Raw genomic sequence first — 13,842 nt, forward strand, 5'->3', positions numbered from 1 at the left:
TCATTCCCACACTCAGGGGACTGATATTTTCCAAAGAAAAAGCGTAGGTCAAGTGAAGTACTGATTTGTTCAAGTTGATTTTGACATGGGTAACCTATTTGATGGGAGTGGTGTATTGATATTTGATAGTTTTGATCCTTCAAACATGTAAACTATAGCAAATTACCAGGGTCCCAAGTCCCAACTGCCTGAAGGCAAGCGTATTATGGCAAGGATTTTAGTCGATTGATCATTAAATAGAAGCCCACTCTCTATGCATGTCAAGCTCTCTGGTTGAAATAAACTACAAACTGAACAGCACTTAAACATTTATTTCTGCAAACTTAGGAACGTTTTCAATTCCAACAGCTATTTCCCTCTTTTTAACATATGACGAATAAGAAACAACCTGAAAAATCCCATTAGTAAGTTGCATGGCTAACAACATTCATGAATTGATGCTTCTTCAGTTTCCTCCGCTGCAGATTGCTTGCCCTGCATGATCAGACCTCATTATGCTGGTCATATTCCAATATACAGAAAACTAAGGATATCCACAATGCTGCACTATGCATGATTCAATGTTTCATGCCATGCTTTCTTGCCGTTTAGTCCATATTGACTAGACGTAATGGCCGTTTTTCTCACTCGGATCATATCAAAGTTATGCTTACTGCAAACAGAGGTTGAAATATTAAGTGCCTTTTTGGAAGGGCTGAAGTGCAGCGGCTTCTGGCTCTCCAAGGTGAGCCCCTCACAGGCATCATATAAGCTATATTTGGTGAAAAATCTGGAGAGTCCAAATTAGCCATCAGTCATTTCAAAGGGTTGTCTGCTTCAGCCTCTTTGAGTGGCTTATCTGAAGCACTTCAAAGCAACTGAACCAGCTTAGCTGCATCTTTAGCTCAGCCCTCCCAAACCGGCTTCTAATGTTGTGAGCATGAACAGTCCCTGGAGGAAAAGCCCAAGGTACATGACTATGAGCTATTTGCATGCATGTTAGGCAGGTAATATATTATCTTAAGATAAATAGTTCATATATGTGTAATCTTAACCTATATGACACTCTTGAGTAAGACAAAAGATACCATTTGCATCTAGATGGAAGATGGAAGCACCAGGCCCTCTTTGCAATGCATGTGGTCTGAGAGCATGCCAGGAGATTTAGGAATCAAGGCCCAGAACTCAACGAACCTCCATTGGGAAATAAGATAGGCTAGTTGGAAAAAAAGGCCATTAGACTCTCTCCACCCTTTACTCATGGCATCACTTTCAACCCAGAAACCTTGCTGTGTTTCCCAAGTAAACCTTCTTTTCAGGATTGGAAATTTAACTCAAGTAAAACTTCAATACAAGGTGGGGTATAGGGCTAATGTGGACAACGAGAGTGAACATGTATCTGATCCAGAATGCCCCCTACCTATTGGACTTTTTTTTTTTCATGGGGTTACACAACAGGGGTCTCCTGTACCCCATACCCCCCCCCCCCCAAAAAAAAAAAAAAAAAAAAAATCCCAAATGTCCACTACAACCAACCAGGGTAGTTATTCAACAGGGGTATAGTTTGCTGTAGGAAACTAAAACATTTTAGGGTAGTTATTTGAAACTCCTCTTCATTTTTCTTACTCTCTTAAACTTCCCTTGACTTTTTGATACCTCTAGAGACCCCTATGCTAGACATTTTCTATTAGAAAATGAACAGTGTTTTCAAGATCACAATGATACCCCTCTCAAAATTTATCCTTTGAACCAAACTTTTTGTGGGTGTGAGATGAGTGAACATGAAATAAGAGAAATAAAACAAGGGTATTTTTGTTAGAAAAACTAAAGTGGAGTTTCAGATAATGACCATACATTTCAAGAAATAGATAAATTTTTGCTCAAAAAGAAAAAAAATTATATATCCCCAATTATAAAGAAACTTCGATACTTCAATAAGTTAAAATGTTTAGATTTTCTAGATCCTATCACATAAATTCTCCTATTTTAAATTTTTAGGTGTCCCAGGATTTTTCTAGTAAAACAAATAAAATATCAGGCAGGTTACTCTGATGATAAGATATTTGACTTTACAAATGTGACTGGTATGGACTTGTTTGGGCTCCAAAAACCCATATTAACTTTAACACACTTGAAGTTATAAAACCTCTTTTATAGGGAAGGCTATAAAACCTCTTTTATAGGGATTAAGGATTTAAGACCCTGATACGGACTTGTTTGAGCTTGCCTCGAGAGGCTTGGTTGGGGGTCCGGGGGCAAAACCCCCGGCCCAGCTGCTAAGCATAGAAAAAAAAAACAGAAAAAATGCACAGATTTTCAAAAGGCATGCACCTGGTCTGAAGCGCAAGGCGCACCAGGTACGTGCCTTTTGAAAGCGCTGCACCTGGGACCTAGGCGAGGCACATACCCTAAAATGTGCCTCGCCTGTGCACCTAGGAGTGCCTTTTAAATCACTGCAGGAATGTGGTAAAAAATCAATCATATTGTGAGGAAACCCGGGGCTAAGTTTGATTCATTACCAAGGACATCCTGGTTCTAATTGAACTTGGAAATGTTATTACAAAATGCCCATTCTAAGGATCAAAGTATTGATACGATACGCCCCTTATCTGTATCAGTGACCATGGAGACACATGGATACACCGAATCAAGAGAGGTATGGGGGTTTTCAAGTTTGGGAAGGCTGCCCTGATCCCTCTCAGTCTGTTAAAATCAAAAAAAAAAAAAAAAAAAAAAAAAAAAAACCAAAAAAGGGCTTAGTATCAATCATTATCAATACACCAATACCCAATTTTGAGTATCAGTCTGTATCAATATTTTGATCCTTGTACATTTTTCTATTTTCATGAAATATTATATATTATTTTAATTATTTGATAATCATAATATGCATAACATTAAATAAAATAGAATGTTTTTCTATTTGAATTGGAACTAATTAGCAGTATACTTTATCATGTTTCTTGGATATTTTTATGTTTTAACCCTTCTATTTTAACACAGACCAGTAAATAAAATAGGATCATTGTTCACACCAAATCTTATTGAGCAACACATTCAATGCAGCATAAACCCCAAGATGTGCATTTTTGCCTGTGTGCACAAGAATGGAAGATTACATATTTTACTCACCAGTACTGATTGTTGAATATGACAGAATCAGTTGCCACCTTTTTCCCATCATCATTGCGGTTCCAATGGTAGAATGCATGTGTTCTATTCATTATCTCCAAGGTAGAATGTCCATAACTGGCTTCCCTAAATGCAGAATAATCTGGTTGTGGGTCCCTGAACCTATAAAATCAGAGGAAACCCACATGAAACATGACAGTTAATGTGTTACACAAGAAAGATTATGTGTCCTGTTAAGAAGGCATACAATAGAATGGATTAAACCACTTTATTGGTTAGAATCATTTAATCAGGCAATTGAACTTTACCTTCCAGCAAGACCTTCCTGATTTCCTCCATCTCCAACAGTGATGTATACAGGAGCTGATTTGTCAGGTATAGGGTAACGATCACCACTTGATACATTGTAGTGTATATTGGAGATACGATACTGAAAATTAACAACATTTCCCTTTATGAGAGTCCAAAACAATTAATGAGGAGAATCATGTAACTGAAAAACAGTGAGCAGATTTGTGTCTTTGTAATTGAAGAGGGTATAGGGGTAATCTCTGTGATTACAATTCAATGATAAGGAAAAGGAATTGGGATAGTTTAAGAGAAACCCTCGAGTTTTTCTTGCACAGTAATCTCTGTGATTACTGTGGTATTTATAGAACCAATCCATCCTCATGATTCCCTTTTCAATTCAAGTGAAAATGAAGGAAACTACACCTTTTATGAACGCCACAAGATTATTTCAAGCCTAAGTTCTGGAGAATCATCTCAGTAAGGGAAAAATTCAAGGTGAATTCAAAGACTAGCAACCATACTCATTCCAAGAAATTGCTGTTTAAACATTGAATCCAACTTGCATCTAGGTGGAATCTATTCTGCCAGGACAGATGGGACCATCTGATCCAGTCAGAATCTGAGGAGTTTTGTAGCCAATTCGCGTATTGAGAGAAACCTAAAGCCTAGAGCATCATAGACCATTAATTCACAATACAAACATCGCAACTACGGATGTCCAAATACAAGGTTTGAGTTGGGAAGCATCTCATCTATGATATCTCTTTTCCAAAACGAACCAAATTAAATGGTTATAACTTTTTTTTATTTTTTGATAGATAACTGTAACCTTATTAAAAGAATGGTCATAACTATTTCACCTGTCAATTTCTTTCTTTCTTTTTTTTTTTCTGTTGATAGTGAGAACTATTCAAGAGACCTAGTAAAGTCCATTGAATGGAACCAGTGGTCACTTGGGAGGGGTAGACTGGATACAGTCCTAACCTTTAGGCTATCGCATTTTTTTTACACAAAGTGACCGCTTTCAGACTCAAACCAGAGTTCTTGTGCTTGCCAGCCTGAGATTTTACCATTATACCAAGTAATGGCCCCTAACTTGTTGGAACTTAGAATCAACAAATAGTGGGTCCTAAATCCTTGACATGTATGAATGTAACACCTTGATCTTTGCAGATAAAATCGATCTCCAGTCATAAACAGAAAATAGATAATTCTTTCTGGATTTCTGGACCTAATGGTTGAACATATGATTTTTCTTCTTATATATTACTAAGTTCATAGATGCATAGATTTTGCACATGTTGGTCTACTACACCTGTCCCTTTACCATGCTGAGCTTATTCCTTTTTCCATCTACCTTACATTAAACAAATTTACCCTTATTATTTTAAAAATTTGAAAATCACAACCTTACAATTGACTAAAGTATCATTCATGAGATGGCAAGGCAAGAGCTTGAAATGTTGCCATTCAAGCAGCCAAATAGAGAATAGTTCATTAGATAAATGATCTGGACTGATCAAATTAGTCCTTCATTTGGCAGACAAAGAAGAATCTTGTCTAAACAAACCACAATCCCTTCTGTGAAGGGTAGTAACCATGAATATAGGAAGTTCTTAGCTACTATTATTTTTTATGCAATATAATTTTATCCTGAGACCTTGACCATTCAAAAAGAAAGTGCAAGTGAAGAGCCATACTGATCTTTCATAAGCATGAACATGGCCTGCAAAGATGAGATCAACTTTGTAATGGATAAACCACTTCTCAAATACTGGTCGCATACTTTCACCTTCCATGAAGTGGGCTTCATTACTGTTGTATATGGGAACATGCATAACAACAATAAGCCAAGGTGTCTTCTCTCTGTCCACTCTTTTTAGTTCTTCTCTCAGCCAGTGCCATTGAGGTGTGTATTTCACTGGTTAAAATGGTTTAGAAAATATTGTAAGAAACATAGACACAAAAGAAGTCAACTGTGCCAGTCTATAGAACAACAAATTAAAAAATACATAAACAGAAACAAAGTCAACAAGGGTCAGCCTTTTATCTCCTTTCTAGTACAGAAATTTGAAGTTCTCCTGTGAACTTAACAGGCCAGTCAGGAGCAAAACAATCATTATATCTGCAGAAATGACCAAACCTCAATAGTCCAAAGAGAGTATAAAATTTCCAGAAATCATAAGGATGGGAAACAAAAAATATTTTTAGTGTAACTTGATAATAAATATTTTAGTTAGGATAGATGGCTTATCATCTGTCCGGATGATCCAACGTGAAGGATCAGCACACACAAGGTATTTAAATATAAAACCCAATTAGAATATTTGAATATGCCAATCAATAGTGTTGGATACCTCCACTTGAAAACACTAGTACTTTGGTTCATCTCCTATTTTCAACTACAATTGACTGGTGCAGACAGAAAATGAAACTTTCTAGTGTCCAGATCTTTTGTTTCATGGTGTAGTTAAAATTACCAGTAAAGCCCCGCAGCAGCAATACCTGGTCAGGCCTTCTTTACCCTGTGTGTGACCCACTTAAGAACAGGATATTATGCATATCTTAAAGTTCATTAATCTTGGTAATTTTATGTAGATGTTAAATCCAAATCAGTTATAAACTGCATTATTTGCTTTATCTGAGAATTATTTTGACTTTTGATGTAAGTTTCATTCCATATTGCTTTTTTTACCAAAACCATAGTTCATTCAGTAATACACAATGATTGCATTTTATTTGAATTTGCTATTGTTTCTAAATGTTCTGATCTAAATGTATTTTCTTTCTTATTATATAAGCTGCACACCTGTTCAAGTCTGAGAGCAGCCGCTTTGTGTGCCAAAGGTTAGGTCTGTATCCTCCTAAGACCCCAGAAATCTGGACCAACATAGGGTAATGGCTTTTATAGTTTCATCTGAAACCATGACAAAAAGTTCAAAAACATCCAGGGTTTCATTTTTGTGGTTAACAAAACAAGATTATTGTATCACTTATAGGATTTTAGAAGGATATTTTTTATTTGAACTTGGATGACTTGCCCTTGGGTTTTGAGGAGTTACCCTTGTTAACAGATAGGCACTTATCCGGGAGGTTGCGATAGATAGCAAAATGAATCTTCAAACGTTAGATACACTGTTAAGGCTTCAGAGGTGAGTTTTCCATTTATGTCTTTCCAACTAAGTTAAATGACATTGACTTTGATACTGAAACATGCACGGTGCACCAGATATATTTTGTCAATGAGGAGAGCAACACTAATTGCATATTTTGTGGCAAGATTGGAGGGAGATGGCATTACAATAGAAGTCCAATTTTCTCAAGTGAGAATGACATGTTTGAGGTGGTGAAAATGCTTCCCTTTATCTCTCCAAGAATGGGATGCCAAAGTACTTCTTTAAGAAGTAGAGGAAGAAGGCCATTGTGGCACACCTATTGTCATCTAGGTGGACCAACCAACAATTGTGGTAGTGTGCTGAATCATCATCTAAGCCTTGTCCCTATATAAGATTAGCTATATGAATCATGTTTCGCCATTCTGTTCTGAATCATCACATCATCATCAAGGTTAAATTATGGATGCTTAAATAATTTCTTATTACTTCCACCCAAGTCCTTTTCAGTCTGCCCCCAGCTCTTCTAGCCCCTTCAACTTGTAACAGATCACTTGTCCTAACAGGTGCTGTAGATGGTCATCCATGAATGTGAGCAAACCATCTCAGTCTACTTTCTCTCATTTATCTCCTATTGGAGCTACTCCTACATTTCTTTGTTTCTAACCCTGTCCTTTCTAGTTCTATAATTCATCCATCTAAGCATTGGCATTTTTGTCATTCATTTTCTGGACATGTTTTTTGACTGTCCAACACTCTACTCCATAGAACATAGCTGACCTTACAAAAGTTCTATAGAATTTTCCTTTTAGCCAACGTGGTATTTGCCTATCACATAAGACTCCAGATGGACCTCTACATTTTGCCCATCCTGCTCTAATTCTATAGGTGACATCCATCTCAATCTCTCCTCTGTTATGAATTATTGAACCTAGGTAATGGAAGAGGTAACATTCAGTTATCTCTTAGTCTCCAATCCTAAGTATACCCTGATTTGCACTCCTATTATTACTAAATTTGCATCACATATATTCTGTTTTAATCCTATTTATTTTAAAGCCTCTTGGTTCTAATGCAGTTGTCCATATGTTGGACCTTGTAGGTTGGTTTTTTGGCTGTTAGGTGTTGTTTTGAGGTTCAGTGTTGACCAAGGGATGTTTGGTGGTTGGATCTTGGGCATGCTGTAGTATCTTCACTGATCCCAAAGTAAGTGGTAGCAACATCTTTATTTATATTTCTGGCACTGCTTCATAACTTGAACCATAGGTTCAGCTTGTAAACTTTGTCCCCTTTCTTCCCCTAGTAACATATATCTCTATTAGTATTTTAAAATTTAGAAAGAAGATTAGATGCTATCCTTTTAATATGATTATATCAAATCCACATCAATGAAACCAAAAATCATTAAACTTTTTTTTGAACTGTAAATATTATTTGTATATAAAAGAAGTTCCTTCTAAAATCACTACAGCCTTAGGAGTCTAAAAACTGTGAAATCACTAACACCATATTAACCATATAAATATGATATATGTGACAAGGGAACTTATAAAATCACTACAACCTTAGGGGGTCTAAAAGCTGCAAAATCACTAGCACCTTAATAAGGATATAATAATAATAATAATAATAATAATAATAATTCATTATGCAGTATTAATGCAATTGCATTGAGTTTACACAGAGAAGTGACTCAGAAATTACCGAAAGGAGAATAACTGGACAGAACAATGATATGAGCAGATGCACGTCGAATTGCATACCAAAGAGGATCAGTGCTTTTGGAGGCCATATAAGGTGTTGCATATCTATTGAGATATGATTTGAAAGGAACAACTTCCCCCTAAATAAATATAGAAAATATAAGTCAACAAGATCATGGGGGTGGAGGTGGGAAATTTTATTATAATAAAATTACTTGTCAAAAATAAAATTTGTTATAATAAAGAGGAATTATCGCAAATTTAAAAGAAATTAGGTACTTCTGTAAAAACTATGATTAATTATATGGTGTCAGAACAGTTCGAGAAAAATGAAACCCATACCATGGAGAAATATATAGTAGCATTTATTGAATAAAATTAACAGCAGAAATAATTTTACTTGTAGAATGTCATAGTTTTGCATATTACAGGATTCTTAACACGGAAGGTGCTACAATAGCATGTGTAAGAAATGCAATAAAAATGAACATAATACCAGTAAAACATTATTATTAAGTGGAAGAGGGTGCTTATCAAGTAGAAAGTAAGAAGGGCCTACCAACCACATATAGGTAGAGATGATAAAGATGTAACAAGCTGAGAGAAATGTTGAATTTTGATGTTTCTGAACATAGAATTATACAAAATCACTTTTTGTCTCTCATGACTATCTAAAGAAAGAGCATGCAATAACCAAATGGTTAGAGCGGTGGAATTCCATTTTTTGCCTATGCACCAATCATACAAGTATGCTGTTGGGACAATATCCGTGTGTTTCTCTTTTTGGTACATTAGATATTTGATTTTCTTTGTGCACTTATAAGTTATAATGTGAAAAAGATATCTTAGTATGGATACTTTCTAGAAGTAAAAGTCACAAGAAACATAATTAAGACCAAAGGAAATAATATAACAATTTATCATTGCAAATGTTTCCTCAAGTTGTTGGAGCATGAGAATCACTCTTGATGATATTGCACATAAAGTCTATAAAGCAGATTAGAGCATGTCATGTTGTTCCCCTAAGAAAGGAAAAATCAAAGTTCTAAAAGACTTTGCATAGACTTTTTGATGATTTGTGTGACTCAAGTCCAACTTGCACTATACTATCATCAGTCTTAAGAATCTTGATCATGCCCTTCATTGATCTATCCACCTCAAATTCCATTGCCCCCAAATCCAAAAATATCCTACCAAATCCCAGCCAGGTAGAATTCATTGCAGAATGACAAATTAGCTTTACTACATATTAATCATTTTGAATTCAAATACTAGAACCCTTGAGTAAAATTACAAAATTACTAAAGTATGACTAAAAACCCCCTTACTAGGTTCCTTCCATCATAATTTCCAGATTCTTCAAAAGAACTTTCATGGAAGGCCTTGCTAGCCTGGAATCGTGTAATTTTTTAGGCTTGTTCATGATGTACTGTGTAATTCTGGTGGTAACATGTCATTTCCAGTCACTCAGTCGAAAATGCACTTCAATGTTTCAATATATTGCAAATTTATTTTAACTCAAACATTTAGATTCCTAAATGAAACAGCCATATGACCCTGACTACCTGCATGATTAATGATAACCTAGCAATATTTAGAGTCAAATAACTCAACTTCGCATTTAGCATACAAATGGATAAATTCAGCAAGAGTAGAGGTCTGGCTTGAAGGTAGAAAACAGAAGAGTAGAGGTCCTTTGAGACAACTGCTACATTTTTCCTTAGAAGATATAAGAAACAACGAAAACAGGTTGGAGACTTGAATGACCAAATTGAAAAACAAGATACCAAAATTCATGCAATAATTCAAGGTGGCACAAGATAAACTTTACCATTTTAGGCATATACTCAATTTCATGATTCCCAACTGTCCAAATCCATGGCTGATATGCAGCACTTCGCTCCACAAAACGGCCCCATGAATCCCATCGAATTCCAACATCATTGTATTCATATCTGTCAGCATAGGAGAGATCTCCAACAAATAAGACAGTCTGACCTCCACTCTGCATGTAATGCTCAAGAGTGGAAAGAGAATTATATGTTTGGCCCAAATCGCCTGAAATGTAGTAAACCCAATAAGAAATGAGACAAATAATGCTAACAACATTTCCCTTGCTTTATGTTTCAATTACTTAGGCAGGTGCAGTCTCAAAATGTTTTCTCAACAACCCAGTAGGAAAGGATATACAACTTACCTATAATTCCAAAGGTATAGTGGGCATCTGGATCAATTTTTGGAGGTGTTTGAAACCAGAATTCTCGAGAAGAATCACCCACTCCAATCTTGTAATAGTACTTCGTGTCATACTATGAAACAAGAAAGCAATTTGGTCAGTTTCTGATAATCTATATATTTACATCACATCTAAATTATTCATGAGATAATTATACCAGGAATATTACATCAAGTTACATACATGAAACTAGAAAACAAATGCATAAGAGGCTAAAAAGCCTAAAAATTGGTAGGATACTAATTTGGTAGAGAAATAAATATAATACTAAGTTTAGCCTCCCTGCTTTTTTGGTAAAAATAAAAAAGAAAAATTTTATTAAGAAAGAAATATTGATTTACCTCTCTGGCTTATCATTCATTTCTTGAGTCCCAAATATTGTTGTGAAAGATGGTTTGTAGCCTTGGCAAGAAATACCATCCCATGATTGGTATTTTCTGCTAGAAGCCTCAGCATCCAAAATTGAGGGTTTGCAAGTACAATTATGTTAATTTGTTTTCTACATGAACTTCACATTCTATTCAGAAAAAGAAAGTTTTCATAGAATTCAACAACCAATTTTCCAATAGAACTCCTTGCGTGGGTAAGTATTTTCTTTTTCTCACCACTAAACACTCCAGTTTAGATGCATAATGTATCATTAGATATAAATCTCGATACATAGAAAAATCACTCAGCAATTTTATCTGCAGATGGCCTAAATGATAATGTGTATGTCTGTACATAGGTCTTTACATAATAATGTTACCTCAAGGCCATCTACAAGGCAGTGATGAATGTAGCCAGATTTATAGTTGTAAAACGTATAGTTTGTAATTATTCCCTCAGCACTATAACTGTATTGCTTCTCTGATGTGCCATATTGAACTTTACTAGGGCCTGGTTCATCAGTTGTTACCCACGAGATAATTACAGCCTTTCCATCATAGTCACCTTGAGTGATATGCACCTACACCAGAAAATCTCATTTGAAGGAAATCAAGAATCAGATATCTTTTTTTAGACATTAAGTAGTCATGCTTGCATCTAGTATCAAAAAGCACGTTGAATATCAATGGAATATTGATGATATGTATCATGAATAATTACAATTTCCTAAAGAATCAGAAGCTGCTCTTTGTCTCTTTTAAATAATATGAAAACATGCCAAAAATCTACTTTTCAGTGCAAGGTGTTAATAATGGAAAATTTTCTTCCAGTACTGAACAGGGTTTAGCAACAGTTACCAAGTGGCAGATAAGCAAAAACTTTACCATCAGAACAAGTTTAATGACAAAACCCGCAAACTTCAAGGAAAATAAAAGGACCCTACCATGTAAGATTGCTTTTCCTAAATATAAATAAAGCATCTTCATTGAAAAGCATGGAGAAGGATGTAAATGCAGAAAACTATCTTTAGTATTTTAGTTTGCATGCATGAATACATACAAATAAATTACTAACAGAATTTACATATCGGTTTACACATAACTGGTCATTATAAACACAATACACATAAGAAATATTGTGGTTTACCTGCTGTGGTGTGTTATAACCCTTTGGAACTACAAATACTTCATTGTCAAGAGGAATGTCAGTAGATGGCCATTCAGAACGAATAAAAGTACTAGTGATCCCTGCACTCCCCTTGTTCACAGTGCTCAAAAGAACAAAGGATAGAAGTAGAAGCTGAAACAACCATGTCTTTACTCCCATACTCTCTAAAATAATAGTTGATCAACCTGAAAGAAAATATTTAATGTTGGCATCAAATGCATCCAGAAAGAAACCAATGCACCAATCCTGGGATCAAGTTCAAAAAGGATAAAAGTAGCATAATTATGTGCTTTGCATTTATGTATGTTCATAAACAAATACATAGGACCTGTTTTACATATCATCTAAGATCTCCTCAGTAATTTCCATTTTGCTGTTGCATTAATGAAGAAGGGAGTAATGCATTCTCAATGTTAATGTGGATCCTGTAAAAATGGAAGAAACTGTCACCAACTGATCATCCAAAAGTTACTTCAACACTTGAATTGAGCTACATCCCAAAAACGCATACTGTTCCGATGACCATTAACTGTCAGACACTTCTGTCCATATATCCGGTGCTGTTGTCGCTTTTCAAATTATTCTAAAAACTTTCTTTCATAACCATCTAAACTTGAGGTTCTAACCAAACAGTGACTCCGTTGGCCCAAAAACCGTCATGAACTCTGATTGTAACAAAACTCAAAAGTGTCTAATAGCATTTCAGTATTCCAGATTCAAGTTATCCTTATAGGACATATATGACATCTTTTCTGTTCCACAAATGCCAGCTGAATATTCTTCAGCCTGGAACCCAGCTCTTCCACACCTAATCATCAGAAGCTAAACCAAATCCATCCCAAACTCCTTTCCCGGGCGATCATACGAATTCAGAACCAGGACAAGTCGTCATGAGACAATTCAAATTTCAAACAAGCAATCATAATCAAAAAGCCAAAATCAATTGAACAAATCGGTCAAATTCGCAACCGAATAACGCAAAAATTCATGAGCATTCACATTCTTCAACTGAAATCCTAAGTCCTCTAGTTGTTACTTTAGATTTACAGTTTTACACCCGATTTCCTTCCAAAAATAAACAGAACAATGAAAATTTCAGAAAGGAAATAACAAGAAAAAGAAAGAAAACAGCGTACCAATAGTTACTTTGTACAGAAGAGGACCGTGAGAGGCTGAGAGAAGACACAGCAGACCATGGGTCGTGAATACCTGACTGGACTGATGATTGAGAGAGAGAGGACTTAAAAACGAAGGACCCGGATAGCGTAAATTAGCAAAATTGATGACGTGGAGTCGTAGTTGTTACCTTCCTCTAGTCGCATTTGGACCAGGATTTTTGGCTTACGGCGCCATTCCCGTAGGCCACAGATATCACCAATCTCGAGCTTCGACCACACGATAATGGACGCGCTACCAAACGTGACGGGAAAAACAATTATTTTGGAATCTTAGCACGGTGTCAAATGGGGGTTAAGTTGGTTAACTTATGTTAATGGATTCCAATCCAACGACAAAAATTTCTCCTCTCATGTGTGTAGCTGCATTGAATCACAATCTTGATAAGCTTAGGAGGAAAAAAGAAAGAAAGCTGGCCGCTGTTTACAAAACCGGATAGGGCATCTCTATCTGTCAACGGACAAGTCGGGTCGGGACAGGGTGGAACCAATTATTAACGGGGATAATCAAGTCTAACCCGATTAGAGAGAGTTGGCCGGTTGGCCCACTTTGGTAATGTACTGATGTTTGGTATCGATGCAGAGAAATCGGCACCATGTCATTAATTCAAGAAACGTTTTTCTCTTTCCTGTTTGGTAGGATTTTGGAACCAATGCCGTTCTTTTGAAAAAAAAAA

At 35.9% G+C, this 13,842-nt stretch overlaps 1 protein-coding gene across 5 annotated transcripts; it reads right to left on the minus strand.

Moving 5' to 3' along the window:
* Window positions 1-203: 203 nt before the first annotated feature.
* On the minus strand, window positions 204-13,397 carry LOC104586150 (bifunctional purple acid phosphatase 26). Of its 5 annotated transcripts, none has more exons than XM_088898902.1 (12): window positions 13,297-13,397; window positions 13,127-13,208; window positions 11,970-12,175; window positions 11,203-11,403; window positions 10,416-10,527; window positions 10,050-10,276; window positions 9,833-9,937; window positions 8,220-8,358; window positions 5,103-5,323; window positions 3,420-3,541; window positions 3,112-3,273; window positions 204-474 (listed from the first exon to the last, which is right to left on the minus strand). In XM_088898902.1, the coding sequence occupies exons 3-12, from the start codon at window positions 12,147-12,149 to the stop codon at window positions 402-404; spliced, it is 1,542 nt and encodes a 513-aa protein (XP_088755028.1). In that variant the 5' UTR covers window positions 12,150-12,175; window positions 13,127-13,208; window positions 13,297-13,397; the 3' UTR covers window positions 204-401. The 5 variants fall into 5 exon arrangements, with proteins under 5 accessions (XP_088755028.1, XP_088755029.1, XP_010241603.1 ...); XM_088898903.1 differs by lacking the exon at window positions 13,297-13,397 and adding an exon at window positions 12,319-12,415 and having other exon boundaries at window positions 13,127-13,202; XM_088898904.1 differs by lacking the exon at window positions 204-474 and adding an exon at window positions 799-930.
* Between the last annotated feature and the right edge of the window lie 445 nt (window positions 13,398-13,842).

Source organism: Nelumbo nucifera, chromosome 2 (assembly GCF_055504915.1).
Source record: "Nelumbo nucifera cultivar China Antique chromosome 2, China Antique-T2T, whole genome shotgun sequence".
NCBI classification, from domain to species: Eukaryota; Viridiplantae; Streptophyta; class Magnoliopsida; order Proteales; family Nelumbonaceae; genus Nelumbo; species Nelumbo nucifera.

Coding starts and splice junctions, on each gene's coding strand:
- LOC104586150 (XM_088898902.1), bottom strand. CDS start 12,149: ATGGGAGTAAAGACATGGTTGTTTCAGCTTCTACTTCTATCCTTTGTT. Junction 10,528..11,202: donor GCCTTGTAGATGGCCTTGAG/GTAACATTATTA, acceptor CTTGTTTCATAG/TATGACACGAAGTACTATTA. Junction 5,324..8,219: donor GTCCAGTTATTCTCCTTTCG/GTAATTTCTGAG, acceptor CATTTTAACCAG/TGAAATACACACCTCAATGG.